Source organism: Coturnix japonica, chromosome 8 (genome assembly GCF_054131305.1).
Source record: "Coturnix japonica strain WE chromosome 8, WE-NBRP24, whole genome shotgun sequence".
NCBI classification, from domain to species: domain Eukaryota; kingdom Metazoa; phylum Chordata; class Aves; order Galliformes; family Phasianidae; genus Coturnix; species Coturnix japonica.
In genome coordinates this window covers 4,810,546-4,828,380 of record NC_140670.1, presented here as the reverse complement: position 1 = coordinate 4,828,380, position 17,835 = coordinate 4,810,546, and the positions used below count along the sequence as shown (strand labels likewise).

At 40.9% G+C, this 17,835-nt stretch overlaps 1 protein-coding gene across 1 annotated transcript in view; it reads left to right on the top strand.

Moving 5' to 3' along the window:
* The window catches only part of PRKG1 (protein kinase cGMP-dependent 1), a 304,417-nt gene that overhangs the window by 273,255 nt on the left and 13,327 nt on the right, over positions 1 to 17,835 (top strand). The window contains exons 10-11 of the mRNA XM_015866197.3: positions 5,406 to 5,502; positions 17,398 to 17,537. Coding sequence (XP_015721683.1) covers positions 5,406 to 5,502; positions 17,398 to 17,537 — 237 coding nt within the window. The remainder of the gene's footprint in view (positions 1 to 5,405; positions 5,503 to 17,397; positions 17,538 to 17,835) is intronic.

Sequence of the window (17,835 nt, the reverse complement as noted above, 5' to 3'; positions counted from 1 at the left end):
CAGTCTGACCAACAGGGTTCTGGCTTCATACCCTCGGTTTGGGGGTTTGTCCAAGGGCATCTCCCTACCCAAAGTACATGCTGACTCCAATAGAGCTGCATCTTGATCAGACCCTGGAACAGAAGTGTTTTGCACAGGGGTGGGGCCTCTGAGAGGAGGAGTGGCAGCACCATAAAGGGATAGAGATTTGCTCTCAATGCCTCTCCAGAATTTGCTTTCAGGCATTTCCAGGCTCTGGATCTTGCTGGTTGTGTAAAATACAGTGTCGCTGTGCTGCCATGCTTCTGTCTGTGGCTAATCTTCTGAGCCCCACACAAACAGGGCGTAGCTGAAGGTAAGGATCTCATGGAAACGCATGAGGTGCTTTTTACTGCTCTTTCACCCATATGACCATTCATAGACCTCCTGTTATCCCAAATCACTCTGAAATGCCTGCTTTTTGGAACAATCATAGCAGGCAGGCAAAGGGCTGGCCAGGGAGGGCTTGGGAGCTGTAGGACCATTTGCCACATCTACTCTCCCTCGCATGGCTTTCAGACATGAAGCCTCCTCGTTACGTGAATCCGATCCATGTCTTCTGCCACTCTTCATTCATGTTTGGAATTGCATCCCTCTTAATAGCATTAATCTCTACAGAATTTTTTCCATGACTTCAGGATAGCAGTCAGCCAAACAGCAGCTGGATGCCGCGAGTAGTCCCAGGTTGGTTATTTCGCCAGTGCTAAAACGTGTATGTTCAGGGGGTACAGAAAGAAGTAGTGACAGCAGTGACAATTTGAGGCAGCTTTATCTTGCACTTACTACAGTCTCATTTCTTAAAGTGCAGCATCAGTTGTAGTAGAATGCTATAAAGAAATTAGCTGTATTGCAAGAATGATGTGGAGATGCGCTGAGATAAAACTCTAATTTAGCAGTCACCAAAGCACAGCTTGCTTTTGTGAGACTTTTCCCCCATCCCCACTTGTGGCTCTCAGGCTCATTGGACATGTGCTTTCTTGCAGGCTGGAGCTGATCATCGCTATCCAACCATTGCAACTCAGGTTATTCAGGTCTTTGCAGAGATTCTGTATTTCTATTTGTGAAAGAGCATTGCCTCTACGATGGGTGCTATAGTAACTGGACCAACAAAACTGAGTGTAAGGCCAACAAAATAGCTGTCAAATGAACAAGTGTTTCTCTCAGTGAGGAAGGCTCCAAAATCCTGATTTTTATCCAACCAAAATTACTATGTTTGCTTATGGAGGAGCTGGTGGTTGGTTCCCATTTGGTTACAATTTACATCTAGTTGGCAGCACGCAGGTGGAGAGAAGCCAAGTTTTATATCAAGATGACTGTTTGGTAACAGATGTCTAATGTTTCCCAACACATTTAGTTCATGTGATAGGAATCATGAGCTGGTTTAGTAAAACTGAGCAGTTGGGTGATTACAAACCTTTGTTCCCCATCATTTTTTCTTCTATTCTTTTTAGCTGCCTAGTTATGATGCTTTTTTATTTATTTGCTTAGTTATTTTTTTTCATTTATAGTTTTGGGAAGAAGAGCTTGAAATGTATTTCAAAGTCATAATTGTCCTGTGAAGCAATTGCTTATTAAAATGGTTGGAAATTTCCAGCAGTGCAGAAAGCCACATGTTTTCCTTTCCTGCTCTGAATAACAGGCATTGCCCGAAAGCTTCAGCTGTGGCACCAGTGCTGCTTTTTCAAAGTAAAGGACATGTGCAGAGTGGCATTTACTCATGATCTCCCTGGGAACTCTGCTTTCTCACATGTAATGGCTGTCCACACTGAAGATGAGCTAACATCAAGTCCTTTTATAATCAGTGACTCCTTAAGGGTATTTGTATTATTTGGAGAGAGAGAAATAGTGGTACCACACCCCAGCTCTTCCATAGGAGAACTCTAGTTTTCATTGCAAACTGTTGTTCGAATGAGATTTCAGTAGTTATTACTGTCACTTAGATTTGCAGGAAACCTTGCAGAAGAACTTGGTAGGCTCGGCATGATGCTCACATGTGACCTCACTGTGATCACTTCCTCCTGTCTCTGCAATTCCCAGTGGGAAAGATACCTCTCCTGTTAGCTGCAGGAGTGAACTGTGAGCCCTGGTCAGGCTAGTTCTGTAGGGTAGGTCACAAAACACTGTTAAAAGAACCCCAATAAGAGTGCAGTGGGAGCTGCTACCTTGCTCTTCTGAAAATCACAGCCTTGATTATAAATGCTCTTTACTAAAGGAGAGCAGGCACTTTGCAAAGATTCTGTGAAACACAGATTTTTTTGTTATTCCTCGCTATTCGGATCATGTTCTGTTTTGGCAAGTTCTCTGTATCTGGGTTTTTATTTTTGTTTTGGGGGTTTTTTGGTGCGTGTGTCATTAATGTAGGAATTTAATTTAGGAATATTTTCAATCACCAGCTCATCCAGAGATCAAAAAAACATTTTTTCTCTCTCTCTCTCTAACAAATTTCACATTACCTTTATGTGGCTTCTTACTTATAGTATTCGGAACAAGCCTTGCTCATTAGACTTCTCAGTACCAGATGGGAAGAGACCATGGCATCTGCAAAGCAGTGCCCAGAGTGAATATGCCCTGACCTGACACACAGATATTTTTCCCACAGAATGCTGTGTTGTTTCCCCATCGGCTTGCAGGTCTGATCAGACCTTCTCTGCCATTCATCCTATCTCTATTATGTTCCCAGAAAATATGCCAAATGTCCTCTGAGTGCAGCATATTCCTATGGACACACCAATATTTTTTGTCTATTTCTGTATTTCTTTGCACTGCTTCTCCCAATGTTTTGTAGGTTAAAAATAAGATATCCCTTATATTTTTCCCTAGATCTTTATAAAGGGCATGCTACAAAGCCCTGGTAGTTTTTGTTTAGAGAGCGATGTGCTCAAATGAACAAAGTTGAAATGTGACAGTTGAATATGTATTCAAAGTTTTAGGATGAGAATTATGCTCTGCCTTTTCATTTATTAGATTACTTGAGAATATTAAAACTTGAAAACTTATTATTTAAAGGACTGAAGAGATTTAAGCTTTCCAGGACTGAAGTATGTATCTCCTGTTTGTTAGTCTGTAGGAGTTTGATTTGAAAGGGGGCTTTGACCTTTGTTGCAGAGGATAAAACAGAATTCAGCTGTGACTGCCATTAGTAAGCATGTGAAGAGTTTCCATGCTTGATTTCACACTTTTTTTCCCCCCACTATATATTTTCTGAATTTCTTTTGTTTGCCTAGAAAACTGCATCCAATTTGTTTTGTTGGCTTCATTGCCTGCCAGTGCAGGGGCACGTTTTACCTACTTTTGTCCTATCATGTCACATGATGTGTGCTGTGCATCATCTTTGTATAGCCATCACTCAGGATAATTTTCTTCCTTCCTTCCTGTATTTGGAGGCCCTAGCCCTTCTGATATGCTGCATTTTTGCATGTCCCGTCCTCTCCTTGCTCAGCATTGAGCAATCCTCACTGCTTGCCCAGCAGAGAAGATGGGGTGGCTGGTTCCCTACCTCCCCAAGCATGAAGGATGCCTTCACCCAGCATCCCAAGCCTCGGGCGAATTTGACACAGGGCTTTTTTGACAAGCAGTTCTGATGTTGAATGGAAATTTTCCAAGCTGGGGTTTCATCTTTCTAGCAATTATAAATCATTAGAGGTATTTAACTGGTCAGGAAAGCAGAAGATAACTCATACGCTGTCTATACATTCATCATTAAAATTAGATCCGATCTTGTTGCACTGTCACCCTTTAAATGATGTGTCTTTTTTGATTTAGAAGAGAACGTACCAATGTGTCTTTCACTTAGCAGTGCTTCTTTCAGCTCTGGGCTTAATATGCACGCACCTCATGATCAGAGTGAAGTGATCAATAAGCAGTTGTGGTGCTCAAGGTTATCCCAAGTTCAAAGCGGGCTCAGAGCTGATTACTTTCCAAAATCGGATGCGGTCAGCCTGCTGTGGTCACAGGAGCAAGGGCACTAAGGGGATCTGGTGACAGTATAAATAATAAAGCAGAGCTTATCTAGTTTGTTGACAGTACCCCACCCCCCAAGATAAAACTGTGCTTTATTACATTGTTTTTCAGGCTTTTCTATGTGATCTCTCACCTTTTGTGACACCTCACTTTATTTTACTCTTTCACCACAAATGTTTTTTCCCACTTTCTCCCCCAGTTGTAAATAGAATAAAGAAGTTGCTTGGAAGGGAGTAAGTCAGCAAATCAATGCCATCCCATTACTGAATTATATCAGAGACAGACATGATAGATCAAATATGTTAGAAAGACAGATAGCTCATGGCTAACCCTATGATATTTTACCTTTGCTCTAGTGTTTATCATGCTGAAATGAAGTGTTTGGCTGAAATAGTAGATTACGACCTGTCTGTTAATTGCAAGATAATAATCTAAAGATAGAAAACTGCGTTTGCAAGTCCCTTTGCACCTTCCATGCCTCTCTTCATGATACCATCAGTGCTCTTTTCCCATACAAGTCTGTGTCACTGATGAGCCAAAGGTTGTACATGCCCGGGGACTCCTCCAGCAGCTGAATGTCAAACTTTATGGAGTGGGTGGATCCTGATCATCCATTTCCCCTCCGAGCTTTTCTAAAAATACCACAAACCTTGACAAGGAGCTATTTTTGAGGAATCATATTCATGAGGATAGTCATGGGAAGCTTATTTTGGCAGGCTTGCATGTGTTGCATTTGCATGCTTCCCTAGTTAAGAACTTTGTGAACTTCTGTTACGAGCCAGTTGCACATGAGCTAAAGAGAGAGCATCTGGATTTTGGGACCTCCTGGGCTGGAATTTCTACTCCAAGTTGAGTTTATAGAAGGAAAAGAAGTGAAGATATCCTTGTAGGAATGTTAATATGTGACTGAAGTCATTCATTTCAGGCATTTGCACACCAGCCCTCAGCTTATCGGATCCGATTTCATAAAACCTGGCTGTGATTTCTCTCCAGGGACCTTAATGATCTTGCCACTTTCAATAAACATTTATAGAAAGTACTGCCGGCCTGTGGATAAGAGAAACTCATACAAGAGACTTTTCTTCCAAAAATACTCAAAAAAAAAGCCAACCCTCTCTTCGCAAGAAGATAACAGAAAATGTTAATATGTAGTGTTTGTTGGGTAGCTGGAGCTGAATTACAGTACCAGATATGTGCATTGTAGACATGCAGTAGGTACGTTTGCTTCTCTCACTTTGCAAATTGGAGTTACGCTCTAATTGGGACCAGTGAAACGATGAGCGTGAATAAAAGCAAACTCTAAGAGATAAGATGGAAATTAAGCAGGTAAACGCTGTTCCACACTCATGCCATGCGGGTACAGTATTGCGCAGTACTCATGTTTGCACCTCTAAGAAATTTCCATTTTTTCGCATAAAAAAATCCAGATATGAAGCCGAAGCTGCCTTCTTCGCCAACCTGAAACTGTCTGATTTCAACATCATTGACACCCTTGGAGTCGGAGGTTTCGGACGAGTTGAACTGGTAGGTAACCTTTTCTTCTCTGAACTTTGTGTGTTCTGGAACCAGTACTGTGGGGGTTTGTTTGTTTGAAGAAAGCTCAATCCTATTCCTGGGTAGATACAATTGAATGAATAAACACTCCGCGGTAATTATGACAAATCTATGTGCTCATTTCAGGAGAGAGGGGTCCGTGTCTTTTCTCTCCAAGCGGACACACACTGAAGCAGAACTGTTTATGACACTGACTGCCATTTAACAAGAACCTGAATAGTCATACAGTATTAAAATTGAAAAGAGAAACCTAAAATCTTACGTAGCCAAAACTGGAATGATTGTCTGATGCTCCTCTGAGCAGTTTCTGATTCAGGTCTAGATGTAGATGTAGCTTCAATGTCTGAACTGTAATAACAATTGACAGCAAAGTGTTCTTTGCTGAATTTTTGTGGGAAGGCAAAAACAAAGCTTGCTTTTTGCTCTGCTTGGATTTAGAGCTATACAGTCTTCATGAAAAGCAAAGTCTGAGCAGCAGGAGACCAGAAAGGCAACCATTCTGTGCTCACTTGTAATACAGAAATTTATTATAGAAATATATAGCTTAGTTTACATCAGTGCATTATCCAAGGAGGACTTTCTGATACTGAACACCAGTACCGTGTGTTAGGATCTCCTGTAAGTCAGGGGTAGAAAAGTGAGCAGTTATTGCTGCCATCACAAAATTCATTGAAAATCCTCACTTTGCAGTTGTATGGGAGCTTGAAGCACCTTTTTATGTTATGCCCCCTCAAAACCTGCAGAATAAGAGTTTTGATAATTATTCCTGATGTGAGGGGTAAATTCTATGTTAAAAAAGTCCAACTCAGTCTTGTATGTGATTAATTTCTAACTTTTCCTATTTGGTTTTATGCAAAACAATGCAGAAGAGAGGACGTCAATGAGAGCTTTGGCTCCTCCCCAGGTTTTTGCTTTCCTTTATCATGTGTTTATTGATTTAATATTAACAGCTGTTTTTTGGAAGGCAGTCACTCATGTCCTTTCCCTGCTCCTTCTATAGCCTTCTGCTGCCGAGGCCACTTCAGAGCAAGAGTTTAATTCAGGTTGCTGTGAATCTCCCTCCTGAAGGCCTTTCCATATCATAAAGCTCAGGAGGTTTGTTTCCCAAGTTAGCAACAGCATCAGCTTCTCAGCCCCACTTAACCTGTAGCGAGGGACCCAGTGCTTGTTTTGAAGCTTGGGAAGAGGCTTGCTAGGTTTATTTTCATTTCTAACTTTTATTTTGGAGGTGTATTGTCAAACTTTGAGTACCACAGGGGAGGATACATGAGGTTGTTATCATGAGAGGTTGCTCCAGGTACCCTAAAGCCACACAGATGTGAAAATTGGACTGTGTTGGTGGTGGTCATGAGTCCTCTACCTCAGGCTGCATTCAGAGTTAATTTGTAAGCTCTAAGATGATATAGGTCTGCTGTTGTCACTTTGTTGGTAGCACTGAAATTTCTTGTGCGGAGTGGTGACAGTTGTTCCCTGCATTGTGATCCTACCATGTGCAGGAGGGAGGACAGAAATAGAAGTGGGAAAAATGTTTTGGTAATCGATAGAAAGGAGGTGGGGAAGAGGAAGATGTGAATGAGGAACCAAAGGGCTTCTGTGGGTACTGTTCCTGAAGGGTGCATGATAGAGACATGCACTTAGTCACTAGGAGTGCTGTGTGGAGAGACAACCTTAAATTACAGTTCTTGAGACTTCAGTTACTTAAGAAAAAAGATGGATTACATCACTAAACAGTCCTATCCTTCTGCTAAAGAGACTGTAGCAGTTCCTAACTAATACTGAATTATGCACAGAAAGATGAAAATGCTGAAAAGCTTAGCTTAACACTCTGGATTTCATTATTTTTCTTCATTACCAAGGAAAGCTATTTTAATACTCTCTTGGCTTTAAAAAGCTAATTGCTTTTCCAAATTACTGTTTCAGTACTAGAAAGCAAAGTCATCACGTTATCAAACCAAGAATCTATTACTTTAATCAAAACTGAGCCTAGAATTGCAGTGTGCGTCTTTGTACAATTCTATACACTTTCTGTACAGAAAATATGCTTTATGGCCATAAGGCTGTAAGACTCATGGTAAGTGTAGCGCAGGACCTGATTCTTTTATTCCTTGAGTGTATTAGTGCACAGCAGTGCTGGAATTTTTTCCTGGGAAACATTCCAATTTCTTGCACTTTTCCGAGTGCGTTTTAGGGAAGAGGGTTTTTATAGCTTTGCTGTAGGCAAGCCCCTGGGCATCTGCATACCCTTGAAGCTGGTGGTGTCTGGCTGCAAGCTGGAATGTCTGGGCTTGGCTTTGCTGGCCAGAGCCAAACAATGCTCCCATTTGCCTGCGTTTTAGTGCTCAGGTGTGGTTTGTGTAAATAAGCTTTGGTATTCCGGACACCACTGTGAATGCTGCCTGTCTTCAGAGTTCATCCCATCAGTGAATTTAAATGCTGGTATGTGTGTTTTAGACCAGACAGCCTGTTATTTAAGCAATTTTCAATTATGTGGAGATGACACTTGGAAATATCTTTTTGTCTTAATTTTATTCCTCTAGTAGAAAGCTTATCCCTTATGGTCTCTTGTGGCCTGTCCTAGTAAGCACATCTCTTTGTGGGACCTTTTCTAGGTCATTTTACTTTCTGTATATCAAGAAAAAATTTCCAGCAACTTTGCATTGCTTCTGTACGTATTTAGTTGGCTAGGATTTTTAATGGCTATCTGATGCCTCTATGACATGCCTCGTCCTTACAGATGTTGTTCTGCATCTTCCTGTGCAGCTGGATTTTGCCACAGCTTCAGGCAGCTTTGGGAGCCCACAGCCTGCCTGGGCTGCCTGGTGCCACATTCCTGGGGCAGCTCTCCTGCTTTTCCATCCTTAGAACAGCAGAAGGGGAATAATAGGACTGGGCTCCTTGGTTTTCATAGCACGGATTAACTGAGGGCATCCACTATTTTTTGCTACTCGTTTTCTGAGCACTGTGTCAGCTGAATATCTTCTATGTTGAGATCTGAACACCTCAATAACACATTATAGTAATAAATGAGTTTATTGTCTTGGGTTTGTGTCCTGCAAAGCACCACGTTGCAGAGCATGGAGATGTAGGTCAGGTGTGCTCAGCCTTCATAAATCATCTCTCCTGGGCTTTATTGCTCTTGTCTTTGTTCTTTAATTTCCTTTTAAAGAATGTAAGCCCTTTATTTCTAATCATCTGTTCCACATCAGGTGTTCTGGATTTAAATCAAGATTATATTAGACAGCTCTGAAATAAATGTATCAGGGTGTCTGATTGTACAGGGTTAGAGTCATTACTGCTCAGAAATCGGTTCATGTAGGTGATGGCTGAGCACAGGTAGCCTAAAAATCAGCCCAGGCCTGCAGCCATGTCTTGCCTCGATTGACATGCTCAGTTATTGCTTTAAGCAATCTCTCAGATGGAGAAAGGAGATTTTCAATTGCTCCTGTTATTATAAAATTGCACAAATACAATTCTTTCACACCCAGTCACATGGCTTGGGGCATTCTGAAAGCAATGGTGGGAGCCGGCAGACTAAGGACGAGCCCAGCACTTAGCTCTGGCTTGACAGAACACTTCAGATATTCAGTGGTGTTGCAGAAGTCAATGGCACTTCCAGCACATATTTCAGGTGGGAAGGGATCTAAAGGGATTGCCCATAACCTGATGGCAGAATCAAACACAAGTCTCCAATAATATGTCATTGAAAGTTTGTAGGAGATGAAGTTCCCAAATCAAGTTATCCCAGTGCCTACCCATTCCTTGCTGCAAGAAAAGCCTCGCTGACATTTAACACCTCCCATCTCTAGCCAGCCTAAGTTGGCCTTATCTCAAGCAGACTTGGAGGCAGTTTCTTCTTTTTCCTTGCAGTATGGTTGTGTATGTTTGAAGACTGTTGCCCCATGAATACTATCACATAAGATTGTTATCACTAAAATAATAATCTTTAGGAAGGATAAGTGTTCTTTTGAGTTTTACCAGTGACAGCAGTTGTCATGTTTACTCACTTCCTAGATGTTTTTTCCTTCTTTTAGAAGTACCCCAAACTAGGTGCTTTCATCTAACCTGTGCCTTCCCATGGTCAGGCCAAGCAGGACAACTGCAACAAAGTGCTTGTGCTGTGACTGAACTGTGTCCCTTTTATTTCAGGCCATCACTGCAATTTGTAAAATTCAAATTGAATTCCCTTGCTCTTCTCAAAAGCACTTATCGTGCTCTCTGGCTTGGCTTTAGTATGCACCAAGCTAATAATATTCTTCTTATTTTATTATCCAAGCCATTAATGAAAGCAGTTAACGGTGCTATACACTAGACAGATGCCTTTGAAGTCCTCCTCAGAGCATCACATCAGCTTAATGATGGACACTAAAAACTAAATTCATTTGTAACATGGAAATTAATAAAGACACAGCAAAAACAAGCTTTGACTTCTGCCACATTTCACTAGGGGCATGTGAGACCTTTCTTAAATGGATAGTATGGCATTTTTCATTTTTATTTATGTTTTAAGAAAAATCTAGCCACAGATGATGTAGTGCAGTCAAATTTATTATAGCCTCTAGCCTTATTTTTTTTTTAATTTTTTTTTGTAAACAAAAGCATTAGTGAATTAATTGGATGGCAAAGAAAAATACCCTGTAATTGTCTTCCAGTAGAGTGACAGATGTGTAATTCGGACACATCCACAATTAGTGGAAATTTCCAATTCTGTAGCTGCTGTTTTGTTATAGCTGTTATGAAGCTTCTCATTATGGAGATCAGTCTTCTCTTTTAGCTCTTTGAGATATTTATTTTTTAATTGTTAAAAATCCTTTGGCCTCCTTCCTTTTGAAAGACTGAATATGAGTCAAGGTGAGAAAATTGATGTTATAGTGAAGGATTTGAAGACCGTGCACCTGAGCAAATCCTACATTCAGATGACAGTGAAGTTACTGCTGTGGAGCTGAGAAAAAAATGCTCCTTTTAAAGATTTGACCAATTCTTTTTCTTCTTGACTATGTGCAGAGCATTCATTTGGAACTTTTAGACAATGCTCTCAGGTGGGAATGGAAGATGGCAACAATTCTTTTTTTCTTTATTTTTACCTTAATTTTTAATTCTTTATGGGTTTGAATAAAGCTGAGCAAGTATTGCTTTGTAGATTGAAACATATTTCACTGTCGGCAGCAGGGAGGTTGGAACTAGATGATCTTTGAGGTCCCTTCCAACCCAATACCATTCTGTGATATGGTATTGTTGGGGCTTGTCTGTTTAATGGAAGGGATGCTGCCAAGTGCTGGAAAAATAAGATGCAATTTGTAGCCCATCAAACAGCCTCAGAGTCCTCATGAGGATACAAGCTGTGAAGCTGAAGGCTTGGGCTCAGTCTGAAGGTAGGAGTAAGACATAAAAATAGGTGCCATTTTGGGTCAAACTCAGGAGTGTGGACAAAATCATGCACAGCATTGGAGGCTTTAGGTCTTTTCCAGAAACCACAGTAGTGAATGTTTCCATTAGGTTTAACACATTTTAGCTATAGAACCCTTATTCTGATATTTGCTTTTTATTGAAATTATTTTATGCATGAAACAGTTTACATTCCTCACAGGTTTTAGCCTTTTCCTTCTAGACATGTTTGAAATATAATATTTACCTCTGGGGTTTAGAGAAAGGCTCCGGTTTTAAGCTGTTTCCCGATGTCCTTGCTTATAAAAAATTTAATTGTACATGTTGTCAAGAGCTGCATAGCAATTTTCAGGACGGGGATCAAAACTTAGAGTTACAGATTTTGTGTTTACTTACGTGTACTCGTAGACCATAATTCTGCTATTTGTTTTCCCTTGGAGTCCCATAGCACTCAGATTGTGCTTTGTGGTGGGGTGTGCTAGTGGCTTCCCAACCAGTTGAATCCAGATGTTCTCAAAGCAAACAAGGACACCAGCATGGACACTTTCCACTCTGCTGCCCATTCACAATTCATTCTTGATTCAGCCTTCAAAATTTGGCGTATCCCTAAAACTTACTTTTCACGCTTTGATTAGTTTTTCATCTTGAGATCATTTGTTTAAGTCTCCGGCCTTATCCAGTGCAATCACCATGCCTGTTCACACATGGGCCCCAAAAAGCACATGCTTAACCCACATCTTCTTCCAACAGATGTGAGCATGGAGCTAACAAAAAAACTTGTTCATATGACGTGATGCACAAGATGGAAAGGATATAGGAAGAAGCACAGGGTAGCCTGCTTGTTATGGTTTGGTAATGCATGATACAATTTCTCTCTGAGCCTTAGGTCAGGAGAGCAGCTGAGTCTTACCTAAAGATGTTCTTAATGAAGTCATCTGAAATACTTTGAATCATAAATATGTGCAAGATATTTCCCCAGTTTCCTATTAACAACAAATTCTGTCAAATGTAAAAGCAAGGTGTGAGACAGCAAATACTATTATGAGGAAGTCTGTATCGTCCTGAGAGAACATAAAAACACTAAAAACATGTTGTACTCTTCTGCTAAGGGGAAGAGCCTCCACTTGGTTGATGCAGCAGCTCAGCTGTTGGGATTAGGGGATCTCAGTTTGCTTTCTCCTTAGCCTGTGTGCAACCCAAGTGCTGCACTCAGCAACAGCTGCTGCTATTTTTGTTGGTTCAGATGCAACTATCTGGAAAATAAAGGACCCTCTACATGCCTAGCAAGCAAAAGTATTTGCACTTCAGCTCCGAAGCTGTGACACAAAGATACTCAAATTTCATGATAGCACTGATTTCTACATCCCTCCCAAATATTGCACACATGCTGCAGCTAGGAAAAGTCCTATGGGAAAGTGCCTAAAGTTGTTGATATCAAGTTACCACTGTGCCCACAGGGGGTGTTCAGCAGCACACAGAAGCAACAAGAACTTGCTTGTGAGTGAGGTACACGAGGTATGCAAGAAAAGGCTGTGGGCAGCTCCTAAAGAATCACTGAGCATTTAGGAAAAGCCACATCTCCAGAGTAAAATAAATATTTTTACTCCTGAAAACTCTGCTCACTGTATGTTCTCATTTAGCTAGGAGCCAGGCCAGCTGCGCTGAGGATTAGCAGAACACTCTGAAGCTTATGAGCAAAGTTTTTGTGATCCTAGTGTCCAGAAGCTGGAAAAGTTCATGCTCAAATACATCCATCCTGTCTGTTAGAATCTGGGGATTTTTCAGTGTAACTTTAATTTTAGCTGCAAAACTGAAGGAAGGATTAAGAGCCTGCTTTCATGTAGATGGGTCTGTTGCTCTTTCATGTCTTTCACGGCTGTGTCTGGACAAGAGTATCACATCTGTAGCAGCTCTGTAGAAAAAAATGCACAATCATAGGGCTTCTTGGAAAACCCACAGCCAAGTAAGAACTGCAACCCAGAGACACAACATCTGCAATAAAGGGGAATTCAAGAGACATTCTTTATGGTCTGCTCCTCCAAGGAGGTATTACAGGAACAGAAGGCAAGGCAGTCAAAATAGTATGTCCTCAGTCTACCTCTGGAATGTGATGAGGCTGAGGCACCTCACTCATCTTCATTGAGAGTCAAACCTTCTTTTGGGGCTTGTTCTACATTCTGGTGAATATTTATCAAAGTGTAAAGGTCAGCTTATATTTGATCTTTTCAGTTCTCACTGAAGTTGCACAGAAATTGCTAACATTGTGAATTTTATATAATGCACATACAAATATGATTTATTATAAATAAACATACAGAGAGAGAGATAAATTTATGATGGGGGAGAAAGAAACAGAAAGAGGAAGGATAAGAAACACACAGATACATGCATTTGCTCTTTCCTTTGAGGCTTGGATGTTGTATCTGTTTTCCCAAAAAGCCTGAAAAGTCACTAAGGTAAAACCATATTCATTTGTAAGTGAATTATAGCTGTGTTAACAAATCAGGCCTTGAACGCACTGCATTTCAGAAGCTACAAAAGTTTGTACATCATAAAGCAAAGCAACATTTTTTGAGTGGCTCTGGTATTTCTATATAAGCCCAGAGAGCACAGGAAAAGCCCTTAAGAAATAAGGAAGGGAGACTGGATCTCTTCTGTTGTCTTAGTTGTTTTCATTCTCTTTCTCCACTTCCTGTTCTCTCCTCACCCATTTTTGCATCTTTTCCTATCCTTTCTATGATTCTGTGATAAAGATAGGACTCTAATTGTTCCCATGTAGCCTTCCCAGTTAGTACCTACAGAGTGGGGCAGCTGTGGTTCCATATCTGACTGTGATATCCCATCTCTCCCATCACTGCAGCATTTGGACCAGAATATATTGCAAAAAAAAGGCATGTATTTATGTACATTTACATATTTATTTTATGCATGTAGGTAAAATACCTATATGTGCAAAAAAAAAAAATAAAATAAAAACAAAAAACAACTATTTCTTTTTTATTATATTTTGCTTCAAAAATTGACTCATTTAGTTATAAACAAGATTTCTGCTGTTATTTTTGTCACTGGGATGCAGATCATTTCCTGCATAAGAATCCTGCAAAATGGCCTGTTCCAATCAATTTTACCTCTCCTGTCTCTGGTTTTGTACATCACTTCTTCATTGTGGTGTTTGGCTTTATTTAATCATGGTCTTTTGCCCTACCACTACTGCAGAGTGTCTCCCAGAGAGATCATTGTGGAGATTTTTGCACTGGTGAAAAGGCAATGAGTATTGAAAGACAGAGTGAGGAGTGGAGTGAAAAACAGAGAGAAGGGGGCAGAAATTCTTTTTACTTGCAAAAAAAGAAAACCCAGAGAAAGATAGAGGCTGGTGGTTACTCTGTGTCAGCCATCGCAACGAAGAATGATTGAGAAACCGAAGGCTCCAGCGGGTCTCCACCAAATCAATAGTCCTGGGGCCTTTGATATTTAAGATGTTTCTTCAAATTGTGTCAGCTCTGATCTCCTGAGTGTGTAGCAGAGATGGCTCCTTTGCAAGCTGCCGGCCTTGGAAAACGGCGTGCTTTTCCTCTTCTCTTAAGCATTTAAGAGATTTTTGTGGTGGGTTTGTTTGGAAGCCTGAGCTTCCTGCCTGGCATATCCACCTCCTTCTGAGCTGGGAGACAAAATCTTTGTGGTTTTGTGGCTTCATGTGCCTTTTTTTTCTTCATTACGTTTGAAGGACAGGGTGTTCTTAGCCCATTCTCAGCATCTCAACATGAATCTTGTCTTTTGGAGTAAAAAGTCCAGGTAGCCTCTGGATTTTTTTTTCCACTTTTGAAATGAGATTAAGGTTAGTCATGTTTTGTTTTGTTTTTCTTTTTCTATAAATTATCAGGAGCTAAATATTAAAAATTAATGTTTATAGGAAGAGTAAAATGACTTGTACATTGTAAAAGCCATCACTGCAGTTATCACATTCAACAGTGGCAGCAGAAACCTCATACCAAAGGGAAGGCATGTTGAAGAAGAAGTCTGCAGGATTCATTGTCCATGTGGACAACGAGCTCAGAGAAGAACATAGGGAGGAGGATGATCCAAAATGTAAGCCTTAGACTCAGTACCTCAGTGGTATGTTTCAGCGCATCAGCACATTTAATGCAAATTAATCCTCCCATGTTCTCAAACTCTTGTAAATCCTCTGCATTATGAAGCACATCATGAGTAGCAATGGAAAATTTATCAAATTCTCTTGTGGCATAAGGACAGAGTACTGCATTAGCTAGTTGTGGTCGCATGTTTGTTCTATATTTAAACATTTATGGCAGTGATAACATTATAAAACACTGAATTACAAATACTGCCTTTTGCTTCGTAGAATCATAGAATCACCAAGGTTGGAAAAGACCTAAATGACAATCCAGTCCAACCGTTCACCTATTACCAATAGCTCCCACTAAACCATGTCTCTCAGCACAACACTCAATCGTTCCTTGAACTTCCTTATAGTAATTTCTTTTCCTGTACTTCTTTTGGAGGTATACATGTATAGGAAAGCAGGCTCTTTCTTAGAGCCCAGGCATCCCTGAATAAACAGGGATTTGTTCAGATTTCTTTATTTTTTAAAGGAAGAAATAGCAGTCAGAACCTTTGGCATTAAAATGATGCAGCAGAAATGGACAAATTGAGATTCGTTCATATTAACCTTTATTCTGTAATTTCGGAATGCAGCGATCTGAGACTCCACCCGGCTGTCGTGTTTATTTTTAACACTGACGTCTAATAAAGATTAACATTAGAGAACTGGGGATTTGTGTTCTGAGTAAGTTTAGAAGCACTAAATATAATTTTATTAACAATGCTTCCTGTTTAGATTGCCTGAGAAGTATTCAGATTTGCCAGCAGAGCTACTTTCTTGGCTCTCATATTTACTTATTGTTTGTCTCTAACTGTGAAAAATACATGCTAAAAGAAAACAGATTTGATCTGTAATACATGATATGGATTTGCATGGACTCTTGCTTGAAGTAGTTTTCTTGGCATCTGATTCACTTCAATGGATGGGTGAATCTGAAGAGAAATCCATTCAATCCAAACTGCCATCAAAAGCAAGAGGGATAAGTTCTCCAGAAGTATATTTTTATCATAGTAAAAACTATTTTTTTTTTCAAGATTTGGTAAATTGCAGCCAGCCTAAGTTGTTCCTTACTTCATTATTGTTTCTTACCCTCTGTCACCTCCCTAATCTCCCCGCTTCCATCAAACAGCCTGCTTTGATTTAGATCAGTGTCAAATAACTTTGCTCAAGCAGTTGTACTAAAGTTCATTTGTTATTTATCCAAAATGAAAGAAACTAAAATGAAGCCCTAACCCCAAACCAAAGCCATTTCTATAATCTTCAGACTGCATTAAACGCAGAACTTCATTCTGCTTTGACCTGTGGTCAAAACACACTGTTGTACAGCAGAGCATCATTGTACAGCATCAGTCTTCTTTCCTGGTTCACTGGTTCCACAGTCCTAAACAGTGTCATACAAACCACACATTGTGAAGTTGTGCAGCTTTGTTTCTCGCAGGCAATAACAAGGTCTGCGGTGGTGATGTGAGCTATTTAAGAGGCTTGGTAGGTGATGGGATGAGGTTCTCTTGTTTGCTAGTGTGGGGAGGCAGGCTGAGGGAAAAGCTCTGCCCCAGAGGGCACTGGGCATGGAACGAGCTGCACAGGGCAGTGGGCAGAGCCCTGAGTGCTGGAGCTCAGGGACTGTCTGAGCACTGTCCTCAGATATAGGGTTCGGGTGGTGCCGTGTGGAGCCCAGAGCTGGACTTGATGGTCCTTGTTCTTTTCTGCCAACTTGGGATATTCTACGATTCAGCGACAAGAGGGGATGTCCAAAATGGAAAGGGTGACTCAGTTGTAATTCTTCCGGGGATTCCTACCTGTTGCTCAGAGCTGGGAATGACTCGAGGCTCAGAAGTTACCGGGGTAACACTGGTGGACAAGCAAACAGCTCCCTTCAGCCTCGTCTCCGGAATTTGGGCTAAAAATAGGTGGCTGAGGCTTAAGGTTAAAAGTAAAGACGTGACAAAGCGGTGCAGTTATAAAGCCAGCTCTACTCATCCATTAAAAACATCCAAGGACTGCATTGCCCGGCCAGAGTCAGTGCATGTGTTACTACTTATAGGAGGCTTTATGAAAGCTGTACTTTAGCTAGAAACATCTTCTGACTTGAGAGAAATGCTGACACTTGTGTCTTACCTTCAACAATGAGTTTTGGAAATGGTTTTTCAACTTAACAGCATACCCTAGTAGCAATCAGCATTACCTGGGTATAGTAGCAATGGTTTGAGAAATCTGGTTTTACAGCCAAGCTCTTGTTCAACTATGTGGTGCTTTCCAAGCAGGAAATTTGGTTTTAAACTTTCCTGAAGGTAGGGTGGTGGGCCCATGCAGGTAGCTTAGCGCTCTGCTTCTAACCAGCATATTTGCCTACTTTACCCAAGGTCCAGTTGAAAAGTGAAGAGACGAAGACGTTTGCGATGAAAATCCTGAAGAAACGTCACATAGTGGACACGAGGCAGCAGGAGCACATCCGCTCGGAGAAGCAGATCATGCAGAGCGCGCACTCAGACTTCATTGTGAGGTACTGTCCGTCTGTCCATGCTGGAGCACAGTACAGCCAGCCACAGCAGCTGATTAAACTCCATAGGAAGAACCCATGCACCATTAAAAGGAAACTTCCTTATATATCTTAGGACATGGTCAGAACACTGGGTGGTCAGAACCTCTTACAGAGGAATGCATCTCCCTAAACTGGTGCTATCTAACAGGAAGACATCTTGTTTAATCCAAGGATGCTTCGGGATGCCTGAAGCCCTTGACTTTTGCTGGAGGAGATCAATCTCCTGTCTCAAAAAGAGCTCCAGAGATGCATACTAACT